Source organism: Neltuma alba, unplaced genomic scaffold (assembly GCF_004799145.2).
Source record: "Neltuma alba isolate B1F8T4 unplaced genomic scaffold, ASM479914v2 tig00001062_pilon, whole genome shotgun sequence".
Classification (NCBI taxonomy): Eukaryota; Viridiplantae; Streptophyta; class Magnoliopsida; order Fabales; family Fabaceae; genus Neltuma; species Neltuma alba.
In genome coordinates, this window is record NW_021632309.1 from 1022 (window position 1) to 15578 (window position 14557).

The 14557-nt window shown below is 35.2% G+C and overlaps 2 protein-coding genes and 1 pseudogene across 3 annotated transcripts; all 3 read right to left on the reverse strand.

The window, feature by feature from the left end:
- Positions 1-319: 319 nt before the first annotated feature.
- On the reverse strand, positions 320-8050 carry LOC114750003 (AP-5 complex subunit zeta-1-like). Of its 2 annotated transcripts, XM_028938549.1 has the most exons (16): positions 7781-8050; positions 7387-7527; positions 6666-6757; positions 6261-6357; positions 6106-6149; positions 5274-5362; positions 4688-4779; positions 4452-4598; positions 3186-3333; positions 2964-3040; positions 1992-2063; positions 1716-1763; positions 1509-1636; positions 1255-1414; positions 962-1172; positions 320-688 (listed from the first exon to the last, which is right to left on the reverse strand). In XM_028938549.1, exons 1-16 carry the CDS (start codon positions 7889-7891, stop codon positions 639-641), a joined length of 1707 nt encoding a protein of 568 aa, XP_028794382.1. In that variant the 5' UTR covers positions 7892-8050; the 3' UTR covers positions 320-638. The 2 variants fall into 2 exon arrangements, with proteins under 2 accessions (XP_028794382.1, XP_028794390.1); XM_028938557.1 differs by lacking the exons at positions 6666-6757; positions 7781-8050 and having other exon boundaries at positions 7387-7513.
- Positions 8051-8751: 701 nt separating this feature from the next.
- On the reverse strand, positions 8752-11293 carry LOC114750020 (UDP-glycosyltransferase 79B30-like). The gene is made up of 2 exons (XM_028938569.1): positions 10417-11293; positions 8752-9245 (listed from the first exon to the last, which is right to left on the reverse strand). Exons 1-2 carry the CDS (start codon positions 11291-11293, stop codon positions 8752-8754), a joined length of 1371 nt encoding a protein of 456 aa, XP_028794402.1.
- Positions 11294-12908: 1615 nt separating this feature from the next.
- Positions 12909-14410, reverse strand: LOC114749962 (UDP-glycosyltransferase 79B30-like; annotated as a pseudogene).
- Between the last annotated feature and the right edge of the window lie 147 nt (positions 14411-14557).

The following is a 14557-nucleotide window of genomic DNA, read 5'->3' on the forward strand; positions in this document are numbered from 1 at the left end:
GATTTTTAATAATTCCATTTAAGATATTATCAAATACAAAATGCAAACACCCTTCTTAACGAGGACTCAACGTTATAAGAGACTTTTTTTTTTTGGCTAAATCCAAACTCTGTTGGTTAAAAATCAGTTTTCTAAGCAAAAGAAATATCCCATATCTTTGGCATGTAGATGATGAGGTCAGTAATAGAATTGTTTTGGTCGTACAGCAACCCAAGATTGCATCTTTGCACTGTGGGAGCTTAAGAGGGGATCAGATAGATGATACATGCCTACTAAGTTACACTTCAACTGAATTAAAAAATGAACGAGATTGCAAGAATGCGGGTAGAAATATCTTAGAGAATTCGAACTTCAATTTTCAACTGGATTGCTCCAGTTTTTACAGTGTGTGAAAAGACGCGAGGAAATATGCTTTGGTAAAGGAATTTAACCTATATATATATATATATATATATGTATGTATGTTATATGACCAACCTCAAGGGCAATGTTACAATAGGAATTGATACAGTATTCAGTATAGAAAGATAAGCCTTGAACCATAGCACAAAAAAGTATCGGTGATGGCATACTCAAAAATTGCTCAATATGAAACTAGAACGACCATAATCGAGAAACAATCGGCAAATTGGCTTTCGTCATCTTCTGGGAATGATATCCGAGAACGAGAAGTCATGAAAAGGTGCCCCTGTAACAAGAGAGAACCCAAATGTAAATATCAGATTTTTCTCTAGCAACTCAGATTTGATTTAAACTCTCAAGTACCATGAGACATGGACAAGCAAAAATCACAAGTTATGTTCGTGTGCATGCGCGTGTTACCAGCGAGAGAAAGTAAAAGCAATGGTTACTCTACTACTTTATACAAACTCAATTTTTCAAGTGCTCATGAGTAGATAAACTGCACAACCCACCACCACTGAGAAACAGAGACAGGAAAAAGAGTAAAAAGATATTTCACCTTCTAGCTCCCCAAGGAGGTAAAAAGGAACATGAGCAATCATCTTTCTTGACCCTTCATTCCAGTTTATGCTGCCCGCTTTCCGCATAGTACCTTGTGAGGGTCGTGAAGGACCTAGGATGGATGAACAAATGGCAGGATCATTCATTAAACCGAGGAAATCACGGGCACGTGTCCATACTCTAGCATCTGAAATTTGAGATCGAGCCACCTGAAGCGCAAACCCTTATTAAATAGAGAAATAATCAAATCAACAGCCTTGTAGCTTGCTTGCAGAAACCAGAAAAAAATACCTTGCCCAATGATACACGTGCCCTAGGGAGTAATTCTCGGTGGTGTGTAGCAAGTTTTGCAATGGCTGTTACAACAAAACATAGAAGCCTGGACTGTGATGACTTGCTGTAGGCCTCCTCATTGGAGCTACGGGATACATCTTGCCTCAGACCCAAACGACTTCCAAGCAAACAAAAGTGGATGAATCCATCAAACAATGACTCAAAATCAATATCTCCAAACAGAAGGAGGCAATGGGTTTTGCATGTCATACCTAGTTGAAAGGTTTTCATACAGAAGTAGTTCTAGACTCTCAAAAAGCTCCCGTGCTTCATCTTTGTGAGATCCACCACCTCCACCGTGCTCTCCAATGGCCCAACATAATTGCAATGCCAATTCTGTCTAGACAGCAATCAATGTATTTTCAAAATTTATTGCATCACTCACTCCCTCTCTCAACAATAGTGAAATGGTTGCTAACCTTCTCTGGGCTGTCATAAGCTTCTCCCACTCTGTCTATTATAGGTTTCTGCAAAGAATTCATATAAGCAATAAGCCATGACCTTCTAAAAATAATCACGAGCAATTATTGACTCTATAAACCTCTCACCAAAATTATATCCTCACATGAGCTTCCAATTCATAATAGATTTTATTTGTCATCTTAAAAATATATAAAGTCCATTGGACTGAGCTCAAAATTAACTATAGTTGTTTTAAAATCTTAAATGAAAGCTGTATATTGTCAAAACAATACCTTCAAAAGAGCTATAAAATTTGGTGAGTGCTGAAAAGCAGAGAGCATGAACTCCAATATCCTCTTGTGAACCTAAAACCATTTGTAAACATTGACAATGTGATAATTTTGTGAAAATAGTAGTAGTCACAGACTAATTTGCCAAACAAAAGTCAGAATGACAATCTTATAACTACATCTGCGGCTCAGTTCTTTTGACTGGAAACACCAACTGATATTCATGATTGCATATTCATCAAGGAAGGGGAGTATTAAAATGCTGCTTTGAATGTTTAAAATAAATAAAAATCAGCTCTTACTGAATAAATTAATAAATTTGTAAAGGTTGATGGGTGTTCAAGTGGGATAGGAAACCCTCCCCCAAAAGCAAGGTATTCAATTGGAAGAAACACCCTACTTAAATACTCCATTAAGTATTCCATGTTATTCAATGTAGAATTTAGGCATCCCATGCTACCCAAGTCTCCATTAGTTTCATTTTCCTAAATTAATAAAAAATTGTATTCTGGTTGCTGACAATAATGGGATTAGACTTCACGTAAGATCCACTGTTTCATATTAAACAAGATCTTAAAAGATGATGCAGTGGAATAATGATCTTCCATGCGGAAAAGATAATCCATGATGCCACCTGATCAACACAAGCAATATCTTGGCAGTATCAAGAGTAATACAAATACCAATTATTTCCTCTTATTTCTAGCTTTTGCAAAACTTCCTTGGTATGATACGTAATTTTAGTGCAGCCAATCTTAATGAGTTTGCTCAATGTAGGAAACTTTTTTAAGAAAAAAACATAGAAGGCCAAAAATTCAAGCAACATTATCTCCTCAGGCTAAACTACTTAAACTGATGTTGTTTCAGAATGGAGATTGCCACTGATCAATCCCGAAGGACAGCAACGTTCTCAAAAGCTATTTGAAGCTGTCATGCTAAGAGAAGATAATTTCAATAGTTCCACTGTATACATACCTCATGAGAAAAGTTTTTGTCAGGAAATATTGTAGAATATCTTGACATAAGCAGAGGAATTAATGCGCACATCAAAGCTGAAAATGAATTTGAATAACCGGTAAGCTCATGAATACATCTTAAATAAATGGACAGATACTATGGACAATGAACTCTCACCATATATAATGAAAAATTGAAAATAACGCAATGTCACATAGAGACTCTTGTGGAGGAACTTACATTCATTGACTTCATGCAATGCTATGGAGAAGTATACATCAAGAAGGGGAGGTGCCAGGATGAGTGCTTGTTTCAGCCTATCAGAATAAGGACTATTCACCGCAGCCTGTAATAATGCAGCCATCCCTGGAGATGTCCAGTGGCGTTCCTGGCATATGATATAACTTACATCAAGGCCAAGGAAACTTAGTTGACATTCATAAAAAGTATCTAATGAATTATGAGTTCAATACATCCTGTTTAGTAGAAAGACGGATATTCCTTGCTCATTATCAGCGAATCACTTTGGAACCATATCACATCTCGGATCTGATTTGATTAGCGCAACACATTATTTTATTTTGAAATGTCAGGGGGCTAATCCGCCTAAAAAGCCTCAAAGTTTAGTTAATCACCATCCTGCTGCCACCAATTATAATAAGGATGCCAAACTGTAAAACATCAAAGAGCTAATTGGCATACTTCTTGAGGAAAACCCGAAGATAATCAGCTTTGGCTTTACCAGTCAGTCAGTAAACGTTTCTTTTTAATGAAAGACTTGACTATGTCATTAACAATAATCATTAGATTTAACCATTAGAGAACCGAAACTTATGTAGAAAGAATGCCACTACACTAAAACCAAGAATTTAATATCCAAAATTAAATATTAACCTCACCACTTCAATGGTCAAGTTGGCAATTATCTGATTATAACTATGATATGTTATTGTAATAAATAAATAACAGAATTATGTGAGTTAGTTAGAATAATAGTTAGTTACTAGCAGTTAGACTTCGCCTATATAAACAGGCTTATCTCTCATTTGTAAGTGTGCTGTATTGTGATCAACCTAATGGAACTCTCTTTCTCTTCCGTCTATTGCCTTCTACTATTTTCCCCTTCTCTCTAATTTCCCCTATTCTCTCTGTTTCTCTTCGCTTTCTCTCTCTTTCTTTTCCAATAACATAACAAACTATGACTGAAGGTATAACATTAAACATAAAAAGAGAATCTATTCAAAATAATGATTAGGATGGGAAGCTTTATGCATTACTTCTCGTAAGGCATTGCCAAACATTGATTCTAGGATTGTCGAGTGCAGAAAACATTTTTTGAGTAGCAACAAACTTTACTAATATTCAGTCCAAGTGATAAAAATTCACTTATAAGCATAATGCCTGAGAATAAATGGCAAAACAACTAGAACTAAACCCAACAGACAACAAGAACCAAAATAGACTGGACTAAACAATGGCAACCAGTAAGATGAAAGGTGACCATACAGCGAGCCCATCATTTTCATCCTTTAAAAGCTCCAGGAACAAAGGGCTATCTACATCAATAGCACTGTTATCCTCGGATTCAGAATCTCCTGCACCATCTTCTATAGTCGAACCAGTATAGGCTTCATCCATAAGGGCAAGTAGCATCTGCATCGTAAGTGACCAAATTTTCTTATATTGTATAGACTTGTATGATTGACACTAAATTTTCTCCAACTTATGGCGTCAAAGATAACCTTAGGAGCTGTATTTTGCTGAATTGAAGCTATACCAGTTCCAATTAGGGGTCCAGAGCTTTTTTCCACCTTTTCCAATGCCACAACCAAAACTAGGAAAAATGATAGAAATTTCAAAACAACAAAACCATTGCTAAGTGTAAAAAGAAAAAGAACACCATCAGATACTCCGAAACCATCAAGCTTGTAGTATTTTTTGGTAGCTATCTGTTTAGCCAAAATGACTTCTATTAATGATTAAAGAGTATTGCCATGGTTCACTTTTCTTTCTTCCTTTTTTGGTGGCCCCCTGAGGGGTGACAGTGTGGTGACTGGCCGCTATTAGATCCTCTACTTTAAGCATTTTGTTTATCTTCAATTGTAATCCTGCCTTAATTCCAAATAGGGATAAGATGCACTAACATAAAATAGAAATAAAACATGTGAGGGAGCTGCAAAAACGCAAGAACCATGTCTCTGGGCCTTACCATCTATTATACTTCGGCATTCATCCTGAATATTAAAATAGAATAAGCACTTCTAAATGATTTGTGTTCATAAATCTAGAGGAAAACAAAAATTACATGGTTATGAAATTTGGACATACTTGGCAAGTCCACTAGAGATATAAACAAAGGAAGGAATGACCCAGATGATATCAATCCCGGTAAAACCTTCAGGAACAATTTCCCTAATCTGCAAGATCAGGAAAAAAAAAAAAGAAGAGATGATTAGACAATAATCCAGATAACATCCAATAAATAGCTCTATGGATTCATACATGTCTATGATCGGCACCCAAGCACAACGATCAAATTTAAGTGCAAGAAAAGACAATTTCTTTTAAATATTTTACATAATGACTCTTTCCAAGCTCCTTGTTCAAGGAAGACTCCTTTATCTGGTTCTTAGAATAAACCGAAGGGTTCCTTCTTCAATAAACATCTTGACACTGTGTTCTTCATTACATACTGGTACAATAGAGATGCTAGCTGCAGAACACTGGCATTATGTACACAACTAATAGATATTCCTGTATTAGCTCACAATTTTGCTAACTAAACCCTATCAACTTACTGTTAACTCTTCTTAAATACCATTAAAATCATTGTAAACATGACCAGGTGCAAATGCAGCAATCTTGTTTAGGAAAAGATCATGGTAAACAGTTTTAAAATTTCCATCAAATTAATAACCATCCTCTTTTAGAGTTAAATGGTCAACATAAGAAAGCTGCAAACGAATAAGGCATGTACTCAGAAGGCATATATAACCTATGATGTACATGCTGCCAAACTATGTAAAATTAGATGGTTGCAGTCTAATCATTGAACATTGTCAGAGCCTACAAGATCTATGGTTTAAATTTATTAATTCACAATAGCAGTAATGGCACTTAAACTTTGTACTCCTGCCACAACCCTTAAAGAACAGCTTACCTTTCCCCATGCCAAGCGACAAGCTTTAACAGCAGTGGGAAAAACTGCCAAGAAAACAGTTCAAATAACATCAGATAACTTTTTTATTTTATTTGATCCATCATACACAATAATCAAACATAAAAATGGAATGCTCAAAAGAACTTAGGCAATACCTGAGGCAATAGGTTCAGGAAGGAACTCGTAAACTTTTTTCTGTTGACAATGAGAAACTCAAGTGTTGCTCCTGCTACAACAGGATCAGCAAACTCCCTAAAATAGAAATTAAATAGTGTGGATCCCATGAATTGCATAGAATCTAAGAAGTAAGCACTTTTCATGACTCATGAACAATGTGGCTTGCTAAAGTTTTTATATTATACATGGATATAGATTTTGAGAGAATTTTGCTACAACGGAAAAAGAACAAAACAACAAAATAAGCGCAGTTTGATCAGATTATGCACTTAAATAAACATCTAATGTGACAGAATAAGTGCATCACAAATTATCTCATTTTCCCACTTCCCTATCAGCTAGAACCTTAGCTAATTTTGGCCAGTTAGAAAACTTATAATTACCTGCTCAAGCATGAACGGAAAAAAATCCTGAGACTAGGATCAGCATCATGAAGAACAACCTCCCCAAAATCTAGGTAAAACTGAAGAATAGCCTGACGAAACATACAAGAAAAGCATAAGAAACAAGAATATATATATATATTATCAAAAACACATGCCAGATCAACAAATCACCTTTTGAACCCACAAAGGAAAAGCCCAGAGAAGAAACTGAACAAATCCAAGGATAATGAATAAATAAATTAGGTGATGTGGATTTCTCACGGCATTGAACAAGCTAACACCTTTTGCTCTTATTTTCTTTTATTGCGCCAAAAAAAAAAAATTGCTCTACCTAAGCTATTTAAAGTCCAAAAATAATACTACGCATACAAAAATCTGTTTGTAATTTGATAAAGTAGCAGCTCCATTGATGTAAAATAAGCCTGCAAGTCTGGACTATGCTCAGAACAGATTAGATACATCAATGAAAGCAATTTGGACAGAGAAACCGGTGGGCATCTCAAGTTAACTAATAGGTGACAACAAAGATTTGCTGGAGTTTAAAGTATCGAGCATCAACCAAATTGGAAGATTGTTGAATATCCGGTCACTGAATACACAAAAACCATATTCAGATTTTAAAGATTGAATCTTACACGACATAGACAAAATAATAATAATAATAATAATTCTGAGATCAATCAAATATTAGTTTTTTCCCCAAAAAAAAATGACATACGAGCAACAGAAGGCCATTTGAGGTACGAGAGTGAGAGAGTGAAGCCGCCGCGCGTTGAAAAATCTTGTTAATTTGCGGATAAACTCTTGCTACCAAGTCCTCAGAATTCTCAGCCACACAAATTTCATGTAGCTTTTTCACCTAATCAAATTCAACCAAGGCATCCGTTAAAGCTGTTGAAATCTGACCTTAAATAATCGAGAGATTGGCTATATGGTAGTTCAGAAAATGGTGAGGAAAAGGACGAGCCAAATTATTGAAGTGTAAAAACGGATATAAGCAGGAAACTCGAGCATAAGGCAATGTGGAATAACTCTGTCGAGAATATATCTGAAAGACATCATTTTTTCCCGACAAGTGAATAGAAAGTAAGGACTCTGAGAGAAAGACTCACGGATTGAAGAAGGGCGGGATCAGAAGCAGGATCATTAGCGGTATTGGAGTCTCTGGCACTATTAGACAACGTTCTGAGATGAAAATCCCAATTTCCGTCTTGCTCCGTCATTTTCTACCGCAATTGAAGTTTTGCAATCCGACTACGCTTGAAGAGCTACTTCGTCATCGACGTCTGAGAGTGATTACTGAATTGTTCCGAGAAAGAGCAAGCAGGTTCACACACAGACACGACACAACACGAAGGATGATCTTCCCGCTGCAATAATAACGACGCTTCCGAAATTGCCACGCTTCGTTGAAACTCGGAAGGCATACGGAAAATTATAAAATTACCTGTTTGGCCCCAATAAACCCAATTTCCAAAATTATCAATTATTAATAAAGACCGCTTTAACCCCAAAAAAAAAATCGCACAATATTTTAAAATTATTTTTATTATGAACTAATTAAATATATGAATATTTCTAAAAAATAATTCATAAATAATTTACTGGTTAAATTTTAAGGAAGTTTTGACCAAAAAATTTGAAGGAAGTTAAAGGTGGGAGAGAGTAAATGATTCACTCATTTTATTATTGGATTAATAATTAAAATGGTTAATATAAAATTAATAAAAATTCTACGTGTATATATTATAATCCAAAACTCAAGATAATTTATTTTAATACGAATTTTATATCTAAACATGATAAAAGCAATAAAGTCCCAAAAGTATATAAATTAAGTGACCACATGACGAAGAGATTACATTACAAAGTTAAGATGTTATTTCCTAATGTTTTAACAACTTTTTATCAATAGTCTTATAGTCCCGTGATATATATATATATGTAAATTTTTTTGTAAATAGCAAGTGACGGAAGCAAGACGATCGAATAATAAGTCGTTTATTCTAACAAAGAGATGAGAAAAAACATAATTTCATGGAAGAATCTAACAAAGACACAGCTCGAAGAATACATATGCGTGTCATTTGAGTAAATCTTGAAGCTTTTGACAGAAGCTTTCAATATAAGTGGACTCCAAATCATTGCTAAGTAAGAGATTTCTCAATCTGCTATGGTTTTGTCTGATTTCCCTAGCAACCTCACTTTCATCATCCATCACACTCTTCACAGCTTCACAAACAGATTCTTTTGTGAAGGAACCATCTTCTTCATCTCTCTCCACTTCAAACCCAGCCTTGAAACTTCTACTCACCAACCTTGCATTGAAGAATTGATCCCCTCTATTAGGTAATAAAACTAACCGGCAATGATTCATTAGTGCCTCTGCTACAGAACCTGACCCACAATGTGTAATGAAGCATCCTACGGATGGATGTTCCAAAATCAATTGTTGTTGTACCCATCCTCCATGTACCATCCCTCTACCTTCAACCCTTTGTTTGAACTCTTCTGGTAAAGCTTCTTCAACTGTCTCAAATCCAATTGGTTGTCTTAGAGCAGCCAAAAATGGCATACCTGTGCATCAATTCAATTCAAGTTAGACATTTAATCCTTATAGTTTGACTCAATCATAATTTAGTGTCCGAAGTTTAACTTAGGACGGCATTGTCATTCAACTTTTAATCATTTAATATACTACTTTTAGTCCTAATTATAAGATATCGTTTGTAGACTACAAATGAGATCTTATAATTAGCATCAGAGATAGTATGTATATATAGATTGATATCAACACTTTATGAGTCGGTTACAATTCTGCAGAGGACTAGAAGATTTTCTAAAGTGTAGAGGGACCAATGGATTAAATTACTGAAACTTGAAGAGCTGAATTGAATGGTTCAGCGTGTGTTTGGAGTCACGTTTTCAACAGAAAACATGCATCAGAATGAGTCAAACATACGTTCTTGGTAAGTGGAGGTTTGAACACATGTTTAGATCAGCTTTTTCCTAGAAGCTTTGGGTAAAGTGCCATTCCAATGCTGAAGCTAATCCAAGGAGATTTTATCAGCGCGCCATGGAGAGAGAAAAAATGACAATGAAAAAAAGACAAAATTATTCTTAACAAGCCTAATAATTTGATACTCCTCTGGTCCTAAATATAAGGCTTTTATACACACTAGTATAAGTTAATTTAGGACCAGAGGAGTATTATCTATTTTAATATAAAATTAAATACCTAATTTGAAGGCATTTAAAAAAAATTAATTAAATTAGTTATTTGTAATAAATTGAATTGTCTTACTTAAAATATCATTGTTATTTATGTGCATTAAAACTACCCATTAATGAAAACTCTTAGTATGTGTAATCATCATATAGAAATTATTTGAGAATAAAATAGATAAATATTATAAACAAAATAGATTGAAACCTTATATTTCTTAATAATATATTAACTATTTTTATAATTTTAATTTTAATTTTTTTAGAATTATCACATTATATACATAATTATTTAACAAAACTCATGTTATTTTCAGTCATTTTATATCTAAAATTACTTTTTTGTCCATTCAAACAAATTTAATTTTTTGAATTGACTTTTTATAAACATCAATCCAAACATAGATCATACTAACCTCACTTAATTTGTAAAATTCAGATAGAATAAAAATGGTTTTGTCACCACTAATTCAAGTACATCCTTAAACTTCAAAAAAAAAAAAAAAAGGTGAAAAAGGCATACCTGTGAGCTCCAGACCCAACAACAAGTCTTGGAATTCATTGGGTTGTAATATGCATTCACTTCCAAGAGCACAATAAATTACTGAACCATGCTTGAATCTTCCAAGCCAATGAACCCATTTGTGCTCTAAAGGGGAGGTAGGTGGCTCTGGCGTAAGATAGCCAGAAAGCAACACAGATTTTCCATGTAGGGTTTCCAAATAATCTAGAAAAGGACCCTCCATCTCTCTGCAACTTCTGAATCCAATAGCGTCTGGCAAGCCAGAATTAACCATTCGATCAATGAAAGGAACACCAGTACCAAACTCAGATTCCAAGACTCTACCCAATGCTCGTGCTTCATAGACAGAAAGCTTAATGGTCGAATCAGACAGTCCAATAACAGTTTGCATGGGATCAAACGCAGAAAATTTTGTTCCATGATATTGTCTCTTTAATGATTCCATGTAAGCTATTGATATTGCAGAAACAGTCCAGTACTGAACAGTCTTAATCCCCAAACTTTGAGCTAGCTTTGGTAACCAATAAGCAGAAATATCAAAGAAGACGAAGTTTGGGCGTAGATCAATGAGAAGACTTTCAATTTTTTTCTCAATACGATCCATGGCTGTTATAATGAGTGGGAACAAAGAGTCAGACACGTCCGCGGTTGTCTCTGCACCATGTGGAAGACCTTCAATGGGAGGAATGGTGATGGGAACGAAGGTGATGAGATGAGGATGAAGGTTTAAATGTTGTAATTTGGATTGTGTTCTTGTGGGGACGAAGAAGGAGATTTTGTGTCCTTTTTTGGCTAACTTGTTAGATAATTGTAGATATGCGGTTAAGTGCCCCATAGCAAACCATGGAAACATGGCTATGTGCAGAGATTCTTCCATGGTAGCCTGAAATTTTGAAAATCACAAGTTTTAGCCTCTGATGCTGTAGCTTTCGCATCTAATCAAAACGAAGAGTTTTAACTTTTAAGCCACTAATTTCATAACCTGACCATATGTTTAAACAGGAGAAATAAAAGCAGACAATAAACGCTGAAACTTTCTCATTGTGAATAAATATGCTGAAACGTTGATTTTGGGTGCCTGTTACATAGAGGAAGTGTTTAAAATTGTTCTTACCAATTTTTTTTTATAAACAAAAACCTCCCTGCCTATCACTTAATTTGCATGATCATTTTCTTTTAACTTCTTCCTCTACGACCCTCTCTTGCATTTCTATCTAAATTTATGGAGGAATTAAGTTGGCGCCCAGTTAGGGAAAGGTAATTAAATTGCATTGGAGAATCATTATCATCGAGGAGCTTAAGAATGCACTATAAACATATTGTGTCATCTAGAGAGAATTCATGCCCATGCTTGGATCTTTGACTATAATATGATCAATAAGATAAAAGTCTAGACATGGGTGTTTGGGAAGCAATAAGAACAGGCACTTCTATATTTTAAGATACAAAGTTTTTCTCACATATTTATCTGATAATGTAAAATCACTTAAAGTTAATACAAAATTACTTAAGTGAAGACTTATCTTTCTTGATTGGATGGATACTCAATAGGCACAGTGAGTTAAATGCTGAAACGGTTGTGATAAAACACTGAAACGTAGATTTTTTGTGTTGATGAACGTAATTTTAATTCATTATGTTTCATTTTCGTGGTTGATGAACCTGATTCAATTATTAAAATATGAACCAATTAAAGATCGGTAAATCAATTAAGGGAGAATGACAAAAAAAGAAGCTGGAAATTACTAAATGTCAAATAAAGAATATCAACAAAAATTTATCATCATTTACAAATTCAATGTTGTCAACATGATATAAAATATTGTTACCAAATTTGATTTGCAATTTAATAATTTTCAGCTTTCTTTTTTTATCATTTTTCAATCACTTAATTGGACATCTCTTCATGATATGAAAATAAATATGCACTACCTCCGATCCTAATTATAAGATCTTGTTTTACAAACAAGATAGTAACATATACACGTCTGTCAAATTTAGCCGGCTCTAACCCGTGAAATATTGTTAAATAGAAAATAAAAAATAAAAGAAAGTTGACATTAATATTAATATTTTTAATTAAAAAATAAATTAGCCTACAGGTAGCCGTCCATTCAATTATATACTCCCGTTGATAAATCCATCCCACACAAGATATTATTGATTATTATTTCTGTCTTGATGTCTTTTAATCTCTCGGTCCACTTCGTACATTTAAAAGATTAAAAATGGATAAAATAAGAGAACGGGGCCAAAGTTATATCATACGTGTCTTACTCATGATCGTGCTATGAAAGATGAAAGAAGACAAAAGTGCTGATAGACGTGTAGGTAAAAGTAAGCCCCCTTATATGCACGACAAAACACTAAAGTTTCACATAAAAGTTTTATAAAGAACGAAAATCGAAACCAAACACTTGATTTACAGTGCATAATCATAGAAAAGCTTGGCATTTAGCTTCTACATAGCTTGCCCACATGAACACGGATCATCAACATTTGAGTAAACCTTGAAGCTGGTGGCAAAAATTGTCAATATAAGTAGAATCAAAGTTGTTACTGAGCAATATGTTTCTGAGTTTAGCATGATTTGCTTTGATCTCTTTGGCAATCTCACTCTCTTCATTCATCACACTCCTCACTGCTTCACAGACACTCTCCTTTGTGAAGAATCCATCTTCTTCTCCTTTCTTCACTTCAACCCCAGCTTTGAAGCGTTCGCTTATCCTCCTTGCATTGATGATTTGATCAGAAAAGGTGGGTAATAGAACCAATTGACACTGGCTTAGCAGTGCTTCTAACATTGAGCCTGAACCACAGTGAGTAATAAAGCAGCCTACAGATGAGTGTTCTAGTATTAACTGTTGCTGAACCCATCCTCCACATGCACTATCCTTCTTCCTCTAACCCTTTCTTCAAATCCCTCTGGAAGACTTGCTTCTACTGATTCATATCCTTTTAGAGACTTCGCTGCCACCAAAAATGGCATACCTATACCAACTTGAACTTAGGGATGAGAAAACAGTATAGGCATGTATTTGTTAAATTTCTCAACACAGAAAGTATTAAAAATTGTTGCTACTAATTACAGCTTGGAATTGACTAAGCTCTAAAAATTTAAAATTTGGTCATCCAAAACAGAATTTTCATTAAATACCTGACTGCTCAAGACCCAACATCAATTCTTGGAATTGACCAAGCTTCCAAATGCACAGTAAATTACAGAGCCATGCTTGAATCCCGCAAGCCAGTGATCCCATTTTGGCTCTAAAGTTGAGGTGTGTGGCTCTGGTATAACAGGTCCTGATAGCAAAATGCGTCTCCCCCACACTTTTTCTAAATAGTCCACAAAAGGACCCTCCATTTCTCTACAGTTTTTGAACGCCGCTGCGTCTGATGATTCTGCACCCCACTCAAGTCGATCAATGAAGCGAACGCCACTTCCAAACTCAAATCCCTTGAGTTTCTTTAAGGTTTTTTCCTCATGCATATCAAGCCTTATATCAGGGAACCCAGATTGATTATTCCTTGCTTGCAGGCCTCCTGTTTCTCCGTATATTAACAAAGCTCTAGCTACTAAACCAGTAACCCCCTACTGAACGGACTTGATTCCCAATCTTCGAGCTAGATCTGGTAGCCAATATGTGAAATCAAAGAAAACAGTGTTGGGTTTTAGCTGAATCAACAGATCCTCCATTTGTTTCTTAGTACGGTCCATAGCAGTCATGAGGATGGGATGGTGAGATGGATCCACGTCTGAGGTTGTTTCTGCGCCTTGAGGAAGGCCTTCAACGTGAGGAACAGTGATGGGTATGAAGGAGATGAGACGAGGGTGAAGGTTCAAATGCTGTAATTTGGATTGTGTTCTTGTGGGGATGAAGATGGAGATTCTGTGACCTCTTTTGGCTAATTTGTTTGAGAGCTGAATACATGGGGTTATGTGGCCAATGGCTAGCCAGAGATACATTGCTATGCGCAAACGAGGTTCTTCCATGCGTTTTTTTGTTCTGAGAATGAGAGAATCACGTTTTAAGGTTTCTTGTGGCTTTAATCAGGAATCATATAGTTTATAATTATATATAGTGTCATGAACCATGATGTCTTACTTTTAATAGAATCCAATGCATTCATTAAAAGTTAC